General features: G+C 43.6%; 2 protein-coding genes across 2 annotated transcripts; both read right to left on the reverse strand.

Annotated features, from left to right (window-relative positions):
* LOC8061934 (peroxidase P7) lies at positions 601-2,142 on the reverse strand. Its single transcript, XM_002438488.2, has 3 exons — positions 1,895-2,142; positions 1,585-1,776; positions 601-1,483 (listed from the first exon to the last, which is right to left on the reverse strand). Exons 1-3 carry the CDS (start codon positions 2,105-2,107, stop codon positions 932-934), a joined length of 957 nt encoding a protein of 318 aa, XP_002438533.1. The 5' UTR covers positions 2,108-2,142; the 3' UTR covers positions 601-931.
* On the reverse strand, positions 8,063-9,505 carry LOC8061935 (peroxidase P7). The gene is made up of 3 exons (XM_002438489.2): positions 9,216-9,505; positions 8,916-9,107; positions 8,063-8,815 (listed from the first exon to the last, which is right to left on the reverse strand). Exons 1-3 carry the CDS (start codon positions 9,447-9,449, stop codon positions 8,264-8,266), a joined length of 978 nt encoding a protein of 325 aa, XP_002438534.1. The 5' UTR covers positions 9,450-9,505; the 3' UTR covers positions 8,063-8,263.

The following is a 17,364-nucleotide window of genomic DNA, read 5'->3' on the forward strand; positions in this document are numbered from 1 at the left end:
ACCTCCTTCCAAAAAATGAAGATCAAAACCTCCCCCCTTGTATTTTGAAAAATCTGGACCTCCAAGATGGGCTGCAATGGAAGGTGGCTGCGAGCTACAGTTCTGCCCGAGGAGGAAGAAGGGGCTGGTGGTATTTATAGGAAGATAAATCACAGGCGGTTTGTTATGTGAACCGTCTGTGTAAATCGATTAACACAGACGGTTCACATAACTAAACCGCCTGTGTAAATGGTACATTTACACAGGCGGTCATGTTATGTGAACCGCCTGTGTTAATGGATTTACACAGGCGGTTCGCATAACATGACCGCCTGTGTAAATGTACCATTTACACAGGCGGTTTTGTTACAATAACCGTTTGTACTGAGCCTTTTACACAGGCGGTTTTCGATTCTGGCCGTACAATTTTACAACATAGGCGCGTTATAATTAAAACCGCCTGAGAACCTCTGTGTACCGGTGTATGTCAAATTCTATGCTATCCATTGTGCCAATGAAAAACTGAAGTTCAACAGGTTTCATGTTTTACCCACGTCTCCTCCCGTCACATCCAAGTGTTATCCATCTAGAAATATCAGCGGATCCGATCTGGTACCGATGAAACAAACACGGCCATAGATTGATTTTTCATCACTCGTAGTTTAATCTGACTTGTCCTTTATTTGTTTGTTTCAGCCGCAACAGCAGAACGAGCTTTTTCTGTCATGAAGCTTGTTAAGACGAGACATCGGAAAGCTCGTTCTGTTGATACTTGATACACTTGAAAAGATGGTTTCAATGCAAAATGAGGAAGGAAACAAGACGTCTCCGTGTGGATCCGGGCTGAACATGAAGCAAGGATACGGTTCAGTGCTTTCTTTGTTTCGGAATTCAGACAACTGCCCCCGTCGCCGTCCTTGCTCCGTCCCTGAATAGTGGATGTCAGCCATTCTTAGTTCACCTTCCGGCAGTTCAATCTGACCTCCGTGGGCGTTCCGGCCGCCGGCGCAAGGCCGCCCATCTTGACCATCGCCTTCGCGAAGTCGTTGGCGAACATGCGGCCATTGCCGCTGTACTTCCTCACCAGCGCGTCCTGTGTCCCGCCGTTGAAGAGCTCCTGGTCCGAGTGCAGCAGCCCGCGCCGCGCCACCAGGTTCGCGTAGTAGGCGTTGTCGAACGCGTCGGGCGTCTGGTCGTCGAACGGCGCGAGGTTGCCGTCGCCGCCGGTCTGCGGGCACGTCTGCTGCCGCACCGCCGCGAAGGTGGCGTTGATGTTGGGCTCGCCGTAGATGCGCCCGCGGAAGAAGACGCACCGCGCCCGCCCCACGGTGTGCGCGCCGGAGAGCGCCGTCATGTCGCGCGCCGAGAGCCCCTTGGCCGCGAACGCGGCGACGAGGGACGCCGCGCTGGAGCCCGGGCCTGGGAGGTTGGCGTTGGCCGCGCTCTGGCTCGCCGTGCGCGAGTCCGTCCGGCCGAGCTGCACGTTCCATGTTGGGCCTCCGAGCTGCGTCGTTGCATTGCATGCAGATCAGCGTCCGTCGTCATTTGGAAGCGGCGAAGTGCTTGCTGGACATTGGATTCTCTCTTAGCAATAGACGAACTGACCAAGTTTACGGCGTCACGAGACGCCAAGGCGACGATGTCGGCGCACGAGACGGTGGCCTTGCAGGCTGCTTCGACCTGCGTCTTGATGGCGTCGATGACCTCGTACCCGCGGACGGAGTTGACGTTGGCTCCGGCGTTCTTCTCGCCGGTGAACGTCGGCGTGTCATCCAGGAGGATGGACGCGTCACAACCCTGTGTCGCACACACATATGTCAGTGGCTCAGTGCACTGCACACTGATGTCTGATGAGTAGCGGCAACCTAGGCTAACATGATGAACATTATTAGGATAATACTAAATGGTGACCGACATTGACGAAGCAGTCGTGGAAGAAGAGGCGGATGATGGACGCGCCCATCCTGGGCTCCTTGGCGACTGCCTGCGCCGTCACCGACCGGACGATGGCGGCCACGCCCGGGCACGACTTGGCGTAGAACTTGGTGGAGAGCTTCCCATGACAGGTAAGAAGCAGGCAGAGCAGAGTAAGAAGAGCAACGCTTCTCGCCAACGACGACGTGCCCATTTCTGGCTCAGCCACTACTGAAGCAGAGCAAGAAGTGGCACTGTCCATTTCTGTGTATTTATAGCGCTGGACCGCCCCCAATCTGTTCCTTGTGCTGGTACACAATGTGTGCCGCACTTGACGGCGGTGATTGGTGGACGCGAATGGTGGCCTTGGTTGCGGTTGTGCGCGGCGCACCACCGTGCCAGTGCCAGGAGGCATCCAGCACCGGCGATGGAGCAGCGCATCGGGCTGGGTCGGTCCTGGCTTTTGGGGAACAAAGCGGGAGGGTGGTGACCCTGACTCCCGCGGCACCTTGGTTGCTTTGCGCGCTCTTTCCTGCTGCCGTCTTTGCGTGCTGTGGGAAGGTTCGGAACATGATGGAAAAGGTACCTAAAACCCTGCATTTTAGCTGCTTTTTTGCTTGCGACAGTACGCGAATGTAAGTGGTATAGTGGTAGTGACTAGTGAGTGCCTCCTGCCTCGGTTGATTGCTCAATCTGCGGTATTCGGGCGTTCAGCTACAGATATGTACTGTACCTGATGGCACATGGGGAAGGATCATAGTCATACTACGAGCGTAGGTATTGTTGGTATCCGTTCGGCATATTATTCGTGATTTCTCACAATGCTTATTTGCTTCTACACTAGTTCGTCAGAGGACAGGAGCTAGTAGTTTCCAGAGACATAATTGTACAAGAAATTTGTCAACAAATTTGGTGCCCACAGGCCACAGCTCATCAAAGATGTTTATATTTGTGTTCTTTTTCTTTTTCTTTTTATATATTATTAACACAATAATCATACACAGTACTTATAATTTTCATCCGTGCGTTATAGACTGATGATTACAAATTACTCTAATCCTTTTACATCGCCTTCATTGTTTTCTCTTTGTATTGCACCTCCAAGTATATATGTTGAGTCTTACATGTAGAGGTTGTGTAGAGAGCTCATGTAGACACTACTGAAAACACGTCCTTTGCTGGGCACTCGGCAAAGACATTCTTTGCCGAGGGCCAGCCAGCCCTCGACAAAGAATGGCCCTCGACAAAGAGACCTTTGTCGAAGGTCTGGCCCTCGACAAAGACAGACCATCGGCAAAGATTGTTTTTGCTGAGGGCCGTGGCTCTTGGCAAAGGCGCCCTAGCCAAAGTTGGCCCGTTGGGTCACGGCGGCCAAGACATCGTCAGGCTTTGCCGAGGGTTAGCCATTAGGCCCTCGACAAAAAAAAATTAAAAAATATTCAGCGTTCGGATCTAAATTTTTTTCTATAACTAGTCTTTGCCGAGGGCCCTATGTCTGGCCTTTGACAAAGACCCCCTTTGCAAAAGGCCCTAAGCCTGGCGCTCGGCAAAGATTTTTTTGTTTTTTGAGCCTATTTTTTTATGGTTCTAAAATACTTTATTTTAAACCCAAAATTAAATTTTGGTCCAATTTTGACTTTTTAAATATATTTTATTAGTTTAATTCTTTTTCTTTTATTTTTTCTGGATATTTCAAATTTGAACTTTCAGGTGTATGAAATAAAGTAGTGTAGTGTTTAAAAAAATATTATTCATAGTATTTGGTGTATTTTGAGTCCTTATCTAGGAACTCGCATCGCGTAACATGACGAGCGACTTGCGGAATAAGTGTTTTAAAATTCTATAAAATTCATACGAAGTCCAAAAATCCCAAAACTTGTTGAGGTGTCATGTCATCACATGTGTAGGTTATGGTAAAAAATTGAGAAGGCTTGGAGCAAGTGTGTGTTGTGCTAACTGCTTCATCAAAATTTCATTATTGTAATTTTTTTTGCTATAGTTGTGTCTTTGCTGAGGACCCTAGGAATAACCTTCGGCAAAGATTTTTTTTGGAAAAATTCTGAACATGTTTTTTTTAAAAAATAATATCTTTACCGAGGGCCTGAAAAAAGCTCCCGGCAAAGATTTTTTTTAAAAAAACATTTTTTTGCCAAGGGCCGGCCCTAGGCAAAGAAACCGCCAACAGCGTTGGCGCCGTGACGGCCGCTTTTCTTTGCCGAGGGCCAAGTTGGCCCTCGACAAAGGCTTTGTCGAGTGCCCGATAAACCCTCGGTAAAGGCCCTCTTTGCCGATTCAAAATTTCCCGAGAGTTCTTTGCCAATGGTCGCCCTCGGCAAAGCCTTTGTCGAGGGTTTTTGGCCCTTTGCTGAGGGCTTTAGGCTCTCGGTAAAGAGGACACGTCCAGTAGTGAGAGGTTGTGTTCGTGATCATTAGTGGCTCCCTACACGTCTTATATAGAACAGGAAAGGTGGGGTTACATGCGGATCAACCATGATAATTAGTGATCTAGTTACCTACATCTATTCGAGTTACTCGGAATACATATACCTATCCATCTAAAGAAGTCGTGTGCACTAAATAGATAAGATAGCTCTAGAGTCTAGACCAAGGCTATCATGGACTAATCGTCCCAGTTCATTTCCACCTTAGGGATGGTTATGGCCTTCATAGCGATACTCGAGATTCATGTATTTGTCACTATGCCATTATAAAAGCGTAGGGAACCCCTAAATTTTCATCTAATTTAGTCTTATTTGGAAAAGGCTAAATTAACACACCCAAAATTTTTTGTCTAAGCTACTCCCTCCATCCCCTTATTATTTGTTGCTATGAGAAATATGTTGCTTAAACTTTTTTTATATAAGTTTGACTAAGTTTATAGAATAGTAGCAGCATTCGTATATCTATATAAATTTATTATAAAAATATATTCAATTATCTATCTAATGATATCAATTATGTAAAATAAATATATTATTTTTTTGTATATATTTAGTCAAAGTTGACTACATTTAACTTCTAGAGAAGTAATGATGGGAGCTAAGAAAAGGACAGAGGGAGTACATTCTCTAGAGATCAACAGGAGACTGAAAATATGTGAATATTGTGTCATCATGACATATATTAGAAAGAGAACAGATGTTAATAAATGTAGTTACCTTTGGGTTCTAAATACACGCTCGGAATTGTAACACTTGTGTGTCTTAAACTAAGGTCAAGTGCAATAGCAGAGTCCGGCAAAAGATCCCAACCTGACCGGACAATCTGTGACAAAAGCTGTGGCGCAGATCAATGCCGCGCCGCACGGCCGCACCGAAGCCGCACGCTCGGGCTTTCCGGCGCCACCCGCGCACGTCGCGCTGCCTCTGCCTGACTCCGTGGACGGGACGGGACGTCCAACATGGGACGCAGAGAGAGACATGTCGTCCCGGACCCGCGAGCGCGCGGGCGAGCACCCGCCAGCGCCAGCGCCAGCACTCAGCACTCAGCGCGGCGGTGGCCACTCTGCTCGCATGTGGCGTGCCGAGACTGCCCTGCCGCATGGAACAGTTGTTTCTGCTCCACAACTCGGTATCGCACCAGTCTAGCGCAGCGCACGAACGGCGGCGAAAGGGGCCACAACAGACGCTGGCCGGCCGACCCACTGCGGTATGCCGTACTAGTGGACAGTGGTGGTGATAGTCGAGGTCCATCTTGGGTGATTGCATTGTAGAAAGAGTGTTGTACTGCTCTGTGGTACGTTACTGCATGGGAGTCGGCCGCACTACCAGGCAGCACTGCATGTGGCGGCCGGGGGCGGGGCTGCTAATTTGGACTTTGACCGATGCCGATCGCATGCAGAAAATGCGTAAACAGCTGCGACCACTACGCTGTCCTTCCTTTGGGTGATCGTCGTAGAAGCTGTGTGGGTTGACCTCCCCTCGGCGTGAGCATGAAAACGACATTATCGAATTGGCATGTACCCAGGGCAATCTGCATGCATGGGGCGCCGCATTTGTAGTACACGAGCCAATGGAGTCATGAACCATGGTTGTCCTCTTTTTTTTTCTTTTTTTTTTGAACATAATGGACCATGGTTCTCCTCGATGCGAGTTAAAGCTTTGATAATAAAAAATAATTAATTATATAATTTATATTATTTTACAAGACAAATATTTTAAACTTTATAGTTATAAATAGATTATAGTATTTAAAAACTTTTCTTTTTCTGAACTAAAATCCATTAGCCATGTGCAAAGTGCAGCAACCTACGGTCAGCATGCCTGTCACTCGCAAAATATCGAATGTACCGTACGGTGTGACCCGCCTGCAATGTTTGATGCAGTGGTTTCGTCCGAAAGAAAAGCAACCATTCAATAATATTTTTCTCTTACAATATATTAGCCAACAATATTTTCGGTTTATGAGCCAAACGAACAATAATTCTTCGTTCCTTTTTTCTCCCTTTTCTCTTTTCAAAGACAAAACATATGTTTTCATAATTTGTTTGTGGAACAGAATCCTAATAAGGCCTTGTTTAGTTTCCTTCTGAAAATTTTTTGGAACACTGTAGCATTTTGTTTATATATGATAATTATTGTCTAACTATGGACACTCAAAAGATTCATCTTGCAAATTACAGACAAACTGTGCAATTGGTTATTATTTTTATATATATTTAATGCTATATGCATATGTCGCAAGATTCGATGTGATGGAAAATCTTAAAAAGTTTTTGGATGTTGGACAGAACTAAACAAGGCTTAAGTGTTGTCCATCTGAACGGTTCTGGAAGATTTTATTTTCACACGTCCTACATTTCAGTTGCCAGAGATTGTGGGCGACGTTCAGGCGATTCCTCTCCTTCATTCATGTGTCTCCCTTCTCTTCGACGGCAGTTGATGCAAGGATAGGGATGGCTCTCCTACCCGCGGTTTTTCTCTAGTGTAACCTAAATAAAAAAATAAGAGAAAAAATTGTTTATTTAATTCATTTAATTACATTAGAGAAAAACCGCGAGTATCTATTTGGAGCACCGTCCTCATCCTTAAGTTGATGGATGAGCGGTGATGACAAAGGTTAAAGCAACTCCAATAGCTTGAGTAAAATTAATAGTCAAATTCTATTATTTAGTCATTTTATAAAATAGAAGCTTCTTAAAAAAAGAAGATATCCAAAACAATCTTATAAAACTATTTTATAAAGTCACGTAATACGTGTCTATGGCTGGCTATATATAACCAGCAAAAAAATAGCTAAATTTCTATTTTATAAAATAAGATAGCACATTTGCTAGAGCTTTTTTTTTGCTATATAAATTTTAAAATAGCCTTCACAGCAAGAACAACAAAGGTACTGAAGTTGCTCTTAAAGCTTCGATTTCCCAGAATTTCTGCCAGCTTAGGCCTTGTTTAGTTCCCAAAATATTTTGTAAATTTTTTGAGATTCCCCATCACATCGAATCTTGCGGCACATGCATGGAACACTAAATTTTGATAAAAAAAAATAACTAATTACACAGTTTATCTGTAATTTGTGAGACGAATTTTTTGAGTCTACTTAATCCATGATTGGACAATATTTATTAAATACAAATAAAAATGCTACTATTTCTATTTTGCAAAATTTTTTGAAACTAAACAAGACCTAGAAAGAGAGGGGCCTGGGTGGCAAGGCGGACAGGGTGGTGGCAGGTTCGCTGGCGATGAGCGAAGCGGCGGGAAGAGCTGCCGAGGCAGCGGGGCGGGATAGACATCCGCGAGTGCTGCCCGGCGGAGGCAAGCGCTCACCAAAGGCTTTATTTAATTTCCATCTAAAAACTTTTTACTCTATCCTATTAAATATTTGAATACATATATAAAATACTAAATGTAAATAAAAAATTAATTACACAGTTTATATATATATTACGAGACGAATCTTTTAAATTTAGTTAGTCTATAATTAGATACTAATTACAATAGTTACACATGTACTATACTAGCCCAAAAACTTTTCAAGCTGCGAACTAAACATGCCCAAAGTTGTAGCCAGAGCATGTCCGGCCTGTGACCAGATATTATCCAAAAAACAACCATCTTTTTTTTTTGTGATTGTGATCGACCAAAGGAATATACTCCTTATTTGGCACATGCATGATGAAGCTATCCTGTGATGCGATAATAAATTTGGCAAGGACGACAGAACTCTGTGACTGTGATAATATATTTGCCAGCCTTTTGTATTAATTATATGTAACCTTGTGTGACCTGGCATACAGTATTGTACATGTATAATGTCTCACCCGGCCGGAGAACTTGAGCGGACGGACAAGTGTGCACTAGTACACATTTGGCATTATCCTTTCATGTACTGTAATAAACCTGCAGACCATGACGACCATGCATGGTTTTTAGTTCGTCTTCCTGCAGTTGAGCCTGACTTCCGTGGGCGTCCCTGACGACGGCATGAGGTTGCCCATCTTGATCATGGCGGAGACGAAGTCCGCGGAGAACTGGTTGGCGTTGGTGCTGTACTGCCTGACCAGCGCGTCCTGCGACCCGCCATTGAAGAGCTCCTGGTCCGAGTGCAGCAGGCCCTTCTGCGCCACCAGGTTCTGGTAGTAGGCGTTGTCGAAGCCGTCGGGCGTCTGCACGTCGAACGGCGCGAGCGTGGCGTCGCCGCCGGAGCGCGGGCACGTCTTCTGCCGCAGCGCGGCGAAGCTGGCGTTGATGTTGCTCTCGGTGTAGATCCGGCTGCGGAAGAACTGGCACTGCGACCTGCCGATGGTGTGCGCCCCCGACAGCGCCGTCATGTCGCGCGCCGACAGGCCCTGGTTGCCGAACATCCTGATGAGCGTGGCCAGGCTTGACCCCGGGCCTGGCAGGTTCGAGTTCGCCAGGCTCTGGCTCGCCGTCCGCGAGTCCTTCCGGCCCAGCGGCACGCTCCATGTCGGCCCTCCCAGCTGCATTGTTGTATATATAGACATAGACTACTGTATTAGCCGTGTGACGAGAGGGTCGTCGGTCGTCACCGGGAGGAAGAAGAAGCAGAGGACTGCTGACCAGGTTGACCCCGTCACGGGCGGCGAGGGCGAGGATGTCGGCGCAGGAGACGGTGGCCTTGCAGGAGGCCTCCACCTTCGTCTTGATGGCGTCGATGACCTCGAACCCGCGGACGGAGTTGGCGTTGGGGCCGGCGCCCTTCTCGCCGGTGAAGGTGGACGTGTCGTCGAGGAGGATGGAGCCGTCGCAGCCCTGGCGGCATTCGACAAAAAAAAAAAAAACCAGAGCAGCAAAACGTCAGCACGCGCACGTACGTTCAGTGCAAACAGCTAGCAGCTGTAGTGTAGGTATCTCTCTTACATTGACGAAGCAGTCGTGGAAGAACATGCGGAGAATGGAGGCGCCCATACGCTTCTCCGCCGCGACGGCGGACGCCATCTGCTGCCGCACGATGGTGGCCACGTTCGGGCACGTCTTGGAGTAGAAGTTGGGGGAGAGCTTCTGCGCGTCCGCGGCGCCGGCGGTGAGTAGGGCAACGAGGACGGCGGCGGCGAGGGAGAGGAAGGCCATGGACCTGCAGGTGAATGTGGCCATGTCGTCTAGCTAGAAAAAGAGTTGGATGGTGGATCGATGAGACGAGATGCTCAGGGTGGCCTGGCCTCCAATTTATAGTGCTCTCGACCTTCACTTCAGCTATGCGCGTGCGTGCATGGCGGTCGTTGACGCCTGCACTTGCATGCGTCAAGTACAAAATTCTGGGCCAAACTCTGCAGAGATGCCGATCATTAGCCGGATTTGGTTGACCGGTAGTCTGGTCCGGCACGCACAGGCCAGGCTGGCGGTGGCGGCCACGTCGCTAACGACGCATGGGTCAGCTGCATGCTCCTGTCCTTCGTGAATTATTGCATGTGTTTTCTTTTGTTCATTACTCGCCACAATATAATACTCAGAAGAGGCCGTTCCGTTCACCACCCGGAAAATTCTTTATGCATGGATATGATCCCTTCCACTCATTAAGATATTGATGAGATACGTGCTCCTCTGAGACTGGCGTATACGAGAGGAAGTTTCGCCGGCGACCGACCACGTCACACACAGGTACACTGCACAAGAGATCCACTCTACACATCAATTTTTGGATCGAGATGGATACCATTGTCTTTGGGGGCCTATCTGGCTATCTATATGATTTTGAGAGATGGTAGAATTAGTTAAGAAATTCCTCTTTGAAAATAAAATATACTAGTATTATTTACTATCATTTCTGTAACATTGCAAAATAATAATTTAATTTCTCGAAGCTAGAACCCGTATGATGTAGCCATCTTTATTTTTACGTTCCCGGCCCTTTTTTGCATGCATCATATCAGACCATGCATAGCGCCAATAACGGCGTGACAACTGAAACTTACATGTTGAAGACAAATAAAGAATAAGTTGAGCATAAGATGACCATATAACTATTATTTATTATTATTATATATATATATATATACACACACCAAACTACTACAGTATTTGGCATTGGGCAGCAGCAATAAAAACCAATCACTTCCGTTCAGCAGTGGTATAAAACTAACAGGAGTTTCATTGCAAAATAATAATTTAATTTCTAGACACTAGTACAGGGAAGGGCTTTAGCCCCGGGCCGTAAGCGCCTTTAGTCCCGGCTACGGAACCGGGGCTAAGGTTTCGGGACTAAATGTCCCACCTTTAGTCCCGGTTGGTAACAGCAACCGGGACTAAAAGGTGCGCCAGGGTGTGCCACCTGGCCTCCACTTTTAGTCTCGGTTGTTGCTACTGGACTAAAGACTTTTTTCTTTTTTCTTTTTTCTTTTTCTTTTCATTTGGTTTTCCATTTAGGGTTTACAATTATGTTATTGTTATTTTCGAATGCGTATTGTTTGCTGGTAGTTTATGGAACGTGCACCTATAATTTATATAATTTAAAGGATTACATATAAATATACTATAAAACACTATATATATAAATAATATGTATCTATAGGTCCATAATAAAATATTTACACATATGCTTCACGGACAAAGTATTTACAACACAATTTATCTCCACCACTCAAGCATCGTACAAATGATCATCGTTATTTGGTTTCATCTGCTCCTGAGGGTTGAAGTAGCACTCGCCGCCAGAATCCAGGACTTGGTCGTTAAGAAATCCTGCGATTGTCTCCTGAATTCCTTTTAGGCGCACCGCATCCAACACCTGCTCCTTCAGCCACATCTCCTTTAATAGACATTAAAGAAAAAAGTTAGGGGTATGAAAAGGATTTATTAAATAGCAACAAATAAATGAAATATACTTATTATATATACATGTTACATACTTTTAGGTGCTCAAGATTAGTTCTTTTGGCATACACCGTCATAAACTCGCACACATAGTAGCCACACAAATTGTTGCCCGGTGTCTGCCGTAGAACCCACTGAAGTAAGATGGGCTTTGAAAGCGATGCATTCAACTCTGGACGGTGTTTCTGCACGAACCCAGCCCAAACTCTAGCAATAAAACGATCATTATTAATTATCCATTACAAGTTAAAAGAGCAGAATTTAATATATAGAGATCGGAGTTACCCTTGGATAATATCTATTATTTCTTGGTAATCATCCTGTGGTTTTCTCAATGAGTCATAGATTACCAATTGACATTGCCAGAGATCAATGACAATTAGTATCCAATGAAAGCTGCATTTGTGTGCATATGTAGGCAAAATTAGTATATATCTTCATATTGATCTGATTAATTAGTTAAATAGAATGTACACACGATAACGACACTTACTTAAAGTTGTAGGGAAAGAGTATATATCTTTTATCATTTTGGTTGATCAAGAACCTCCGTAGATTTCTCTCCGTTTGAGTTCTCCATAAAACATACGGGGTCTTGTGGTCTTTAAATACAACATTTGGATCCACAAATCCAATCTCCTTGTCATTTCTAACTCTGAGGTCCCTCATCATGTTTCTGCATATGTATAGCGGGTTTCTGTAATTAGTTATATATATACATGATAAGTTACAGAGACATTATTGAAAGGAAGAATCACTTACAGACAGAAGCAACTCATTAGAGATTTGTCAAGAGCGTCCATGTGGCATAGTTGGTGTAGCTCATTAAATTGAACATAAATAATATCATCACCACGGAAGTAATGATAGTTTCTAATTCGGACACAAATATAGTCATCTGCTTTTCTGGCACACGCTTCTATGTACCATTTGTTTAGCATGTACATTTGCGTTCCAAGCTTGCTGAGGGCCGCAGGGTTGTATAAACTCTTGCCATATGTATATTCCTTCTGCCAATGATCAATTTGTGGAGCACTTTCAATTGGTGCCCCCGCTATCATTTGGGCTAAGCTAGACCAGTTTCCGCAAAAAAATTTTCAAGCTCTTTAATTTTTAAATCTGTCGGTATCTGCTGGTCTAGCACGTCAATGTTTGAACCATATTCATTTTCAATGACTAGCGGGGGCACTGATTGCTTTGATTGTTCCCCGAGCTGTGCTACACCCTTGTGTGCTCTTTTCTCTTTCTTCTTCTCTTCTTCTATGGATTTTCTTAAAGTGCGATCATAGTCTGATAAAGATGATGATTCTTTCTGAGCTTCATGCCTCTTTTTTTGTTCAGCCTCAACCCTTTGTCGTAGATCTTCTAGCCGTAGTAAGAGGTACGGCTTCTCAGGGTTTCGCTTGGCTTCTCTTTCAGTCTTAAGTTTCTTGAAGAAACTATCCACATCTGATTTAACTGAAGCATTTATTTCTGCATCAGTCATCTGATCATAGGACAGCTTCTTAGGAATGATAGCTTGTTTCTTTTCGGAGGCTTTCTTTTTTGGCGGCGGGGCGGCCGACACATTTGATTTTGTGGCCGGCCTCTTCTTTCGTGCTGGAGCCACGTGTGGAGGCGATGGGGCGGCCGGTGGCGATGTTGGAGCCCGAGGAGGCGGCGTTGGAGCCCTAGGTGGCGTTGGAGCTCTAGGTGGCGGTGTTGGAGCCTGAGGTGGCGGTGTTGGAGCCCGAGGTGGCGGTGTTGGAGCTCTAGGTGGTGGCGTTGGAGACCGAGGCGATGCAGCCGTGTCTTGCACTCCCTCGTCATCACCCGCAGCACTATGACATGTCGGTGACCACCTGTGAAAATAAAAGGTATATGAGTAAACCGCTAACTAAGAGAATGCAAAATAAATTTAGTGAACAAATGTATAATCAATTTTCATCCGCACCTAGGATTAGATTCATGACGAGGAGGTGGTGGTAGACTACTAGGTGATGCCCCAGGAATAATGATGTAGCGCTTGCGCCAACAAATAAAAGTCTTCTCTGCTTCTCCTAGAGTCTTCTCTCCATCACCTCCTTCTATCTCAAGCTGCACATTACTGAAGCCTTTGACAACTCTATCCACCGAGACACTAGCATATCCAGGTGGAATTATCGCCCCATGGATTCTTGGTGTCCTTGTAGGGTCGACAGGAGTTACAACAGCGACAGCAACCATGACTGTGGCAGTCCCCTGTGGAATGTGCAGCTCACATGTTGTCAGAGGCTCAGTGATGTCATCCACCGGAAAGTGCAGCCCCACGTCGTCTTGAATAGTTGGCATATCTGTGGAAGCGCAACTACTTTTCAACTGACCGGGGGGCTAATGTTGACTCTAGGCTCTGATGCAGTTTGCCCTTGTATAGAACTTACTGCAATCTGCACTTGTCTTTTGATCTCCTCGTTCATTCTCTCTTCAAGCGCTTTCTCTCGCGCTATCGCTTCACGAGCTGCTTCGCGTGACTCAATCACCATTGCCTCCAACCTATGCAACCGCTCTGCTTCCTCTTCCTTCTTTCGTTGGCGGCTTCTATAAGTCGGTCTATCTTTAGGGAAGCCATGCTCCCATGATATCTCCCCATAGCCTCTGGTTCGCCCACCATGTTCAGCAGTCTCCAGGGCGTATGTCAGCTCATCCTTTTCTCTATTTGGCTGCCAGGTGCCGCTTTCAACTAATCCTCTAGCATAGGCCATTCTCTGTCCTACTCTCTCGAGCTTTTCGCCGTACACTATCTTTCCGGTCTCTAGGTCTATGGTTCCCCCATGACCAAAGAACCAATACTTGGCGCGCTCGGGCCAGTGCATTGATTCTGGTTCGATCCCTCTCCCAAGAATCTCCTGTTCCAGCTTTTGCCACTTAGGAATAGCAGTCCTGTAGCCACCTGAACCCAAGTGATGGTGGTATTGCTTTTGTTTAGCATTTTCTTGATTCTTGATCATCCGTGCCTGACCCTCTTCTGAGTTCTTAAACTCTACGAACTCATCCCAAAAAGGCCTCAACTTGACGTAGGCCTTGTTGGTGAAATCTGGTGTCCGGCCTTGTGCAACAAAAGTCTTGTATAATGTCTTCTTCCAAGCCTGAAATTGTTTGGCCATCTTCTGCATAGCCCAGATTTTAACCTTCTCCTTCAAAGCTTCATCCTGTGTATCGAGCGTGAAATGTTGAAGGATATCTTGCCAAATCAATTCCTTGTCACGATCTGAGACAAAACTAATATTAGGGTTATCTTTCCGTTGCCTCCATTCACGAGCACTGACCGGGAGCCTGTCCCTTACAAGGTAGCCACAGTGCGCAACAAATTTTTTAGAATTAGCTCCAAGTACTTGTCCTGTACCCTCATCGAATTCCGACAGAATGTACCGACCCTCTAACGGCTTCTTCGGGCCGCGCACTTTTCTACTCTTCTCAGAAGTTGTCGCCGATTTAGAGGGCTACACAAACAAGTATAAATATATTAGTATAAATGTCATTTATTTTAATTTCATATATATACATATATACTAGATTGTAGATAGACCTGATCAGGATTGTCTCCCACAAGTTCTTCATAATCAACAAAGTATTGACTCCCATCATCTTCGCCTTGGGGATCTGGATTGGCACCGCTGTTGATTAGGTTCATCATTGCATCATCCATGTTGTCATTCGGATTGGCCATTTCTGCAAATTTAATCAAGTCTTAAAACTTAGACAATATTCGATACAACAACTAAGATAATTTATATCATATAAATTATATAATACAAAAGATAAATTATAAAATAGAAATTATACATCTCATCTCAATATCTATCCCCACAAACTAATTACAACACATGATAATTTATATCATATAAATTATATAATACAAAAGATAAATTATAAAATAGAAATTATACATCTCATCTCAATATCTATCCCCACAAACTAATTACAACACATGATAATTTATATCATATAAATTATATAATACAAAAGATAAATTATAAAATAGAAATTATACATCTCATCTCAATATCTATCCCCACAAACTAATTACAACATAGGATAAATTATATCATATAAATTATATAATACAAAAGATAAATTATAAAATAGAAATTATACATCTCATCTCAATATCTATCCCTACTAACTAATTACAACAGAGGATAAATTATATCATATAAATTATATAATACAAAAGATAAATTATAAAATAGAAATTATACATCTCATCTCAATATCTATCCCCACAAACTAATTACAACACATGATAATTTATATCATATAAATTATATAATACAAAAGATAAATTATAAAATAGAAATTATACATCTCATCTCAATATCTATCCCCACAAACTAATTACAACATAGGATAAATTATATCATATAAATTATATAATACAAAAGATAAATTATAAAATAGAAATTATACATCTCATCTCAATATCTATCCCTACTAACTAATTACAACATAGGATAAATTATATCATATAAATTATATAATACAAAAGATAAATTATAAAATAGAAATTATACATCTCATCTCAAAACAAATTCTCATAACAATTTCTCATCCAAATCTAAACATATGTTTCTCATAACAATTTCTCATCCAAATCTAAACACATCTCATCTCATAACAATTTGCTCAACCTATATAGTTTCTAAAAAAACATCACAATGCAAAAGTGTCGGCCGAGAGATCATCTTCGTACGGTGGCGGCCGAGGGAGAAGAAGCTCGCGCGCGCGGTGTACGGAGAAGAAACGCGCGCGGCGTACGGTCGCCGGAGAAGAAGCTCTCGGCGGCGCGGCGGAGAAGAAGTGCTCTCGGCGGTGTACGGAGAAGAAGGGCGCTCGGCGCCGGAGAAGAAGGCGCTCGGCTCCTCGGCTCGGTGGCGGCGGCGGTGGGGGCGATCCTCGGCTGCGGTGGCGGCGGTGGCGCTCCTGGACGAGTGTGAGGCGACGGCGGGGAGGAGCGGCGCGCGGCGGAGGAAGTTAGGGCAACATCGATCTGAGGAAGAAGACGGCGCGCTTAAATATACGCGGGGACCTTTAGTCCCGGTGCTTAGCACCAACCGGGACTAAAGACCTTTTAGTCCCGGTTGGTGCTACGCACCGGGACTAAAGGTTCACCCTTTAGTCCCGGTTCCTGGCTAGAACCGGGACTAAAGGTACCCTTTAGTCCCGGTTCTAGCCAGGAACCGGGACTAAATGTATTTTTCAGTTTCTTATTTATTTATTTATGCATACAATAATTAGATTAATGTTGTTAATTGCATAGTAAATAGAATAATAGGTATTAATTTGTTAAAAAATAATAGTTTCATTTCATTTTGTCGAATTGGTTACATAATAAATTTGGAAACATAAAATCTTTTCATCACTTATATTAACAAACTTAAATATGAAAAATAATTAGTATTTTGTTAATGTAAAAATGTATTATTTAATTTTAATATCTTAAAGCAGATGTTTTTGATACAAAAATTTGTTTGTGCAATATTTAAACGTAAATTTTGTTTATTTATCATCATTTATCTCCAAAATCATAATATACGTGATATTCACCATTACATCGAATTATTTTTTAAAATTTTTTCTCTATTTCTTATTTATTTATACTTACAACAATATTGACCATTACATCAAATTATCTCTAACAACTTTGTATTCAAATTTTTTTCATTTCAAGTCATCAAATGGGTCATTTGACCAAGTTTGACCAAAGTCAAAGCATTGGTTTTTAGAAACACACACTTTGACCGAACCCTATATGGTCCCAAATGGAAAAGTAATGAATACAAAGTTTGTTGCACACATCAAGTTCTACATTTTGTCTAATGGTCAACTTTTCTTTTGGAAAAGTTTGAACCACTGAATTTTGAATTTTGATAGAATTCATAGCCACGCATGGGTTTTCGGAACCCTAGATGGTCTCGAACGGAAAAGTCATGAATACCAATATTGTTCCACTCATCAAAATCTACATTTAATATATAGACCATTTTTGCATTTGACAAAGTGTTGCGAAGGTGTAGTTCAAAATCCACAATTGACACATGTAGTTTCCTATAGTTTGCGTGAGATTCAAGAATTGGTGGGTATTGTGAACTTAAACTTTCTCAAATAGAAAAGTTGTCTATATAAAAAGTTTAGATCTTGATGATATCTAACAAATTGGTATTCAAAATTTTTTCATTTTAAG

The sequence above is a fragment of the Sorghum bicolor genome, chromosome 10, assembly GCF_000003195.3.
Source record: "Sorghum bicolor cultivar BTx623 chromosome 10, Sorghum_bicolor_NCBIv3, whole genome shotgun sequence".
Lineage (NCBI taxonomy): Eukaryota > Viridiplantae > Streptophyta > Magnoliopsida > Poales > Poaceae > Sorghum > Sorghum bicolor.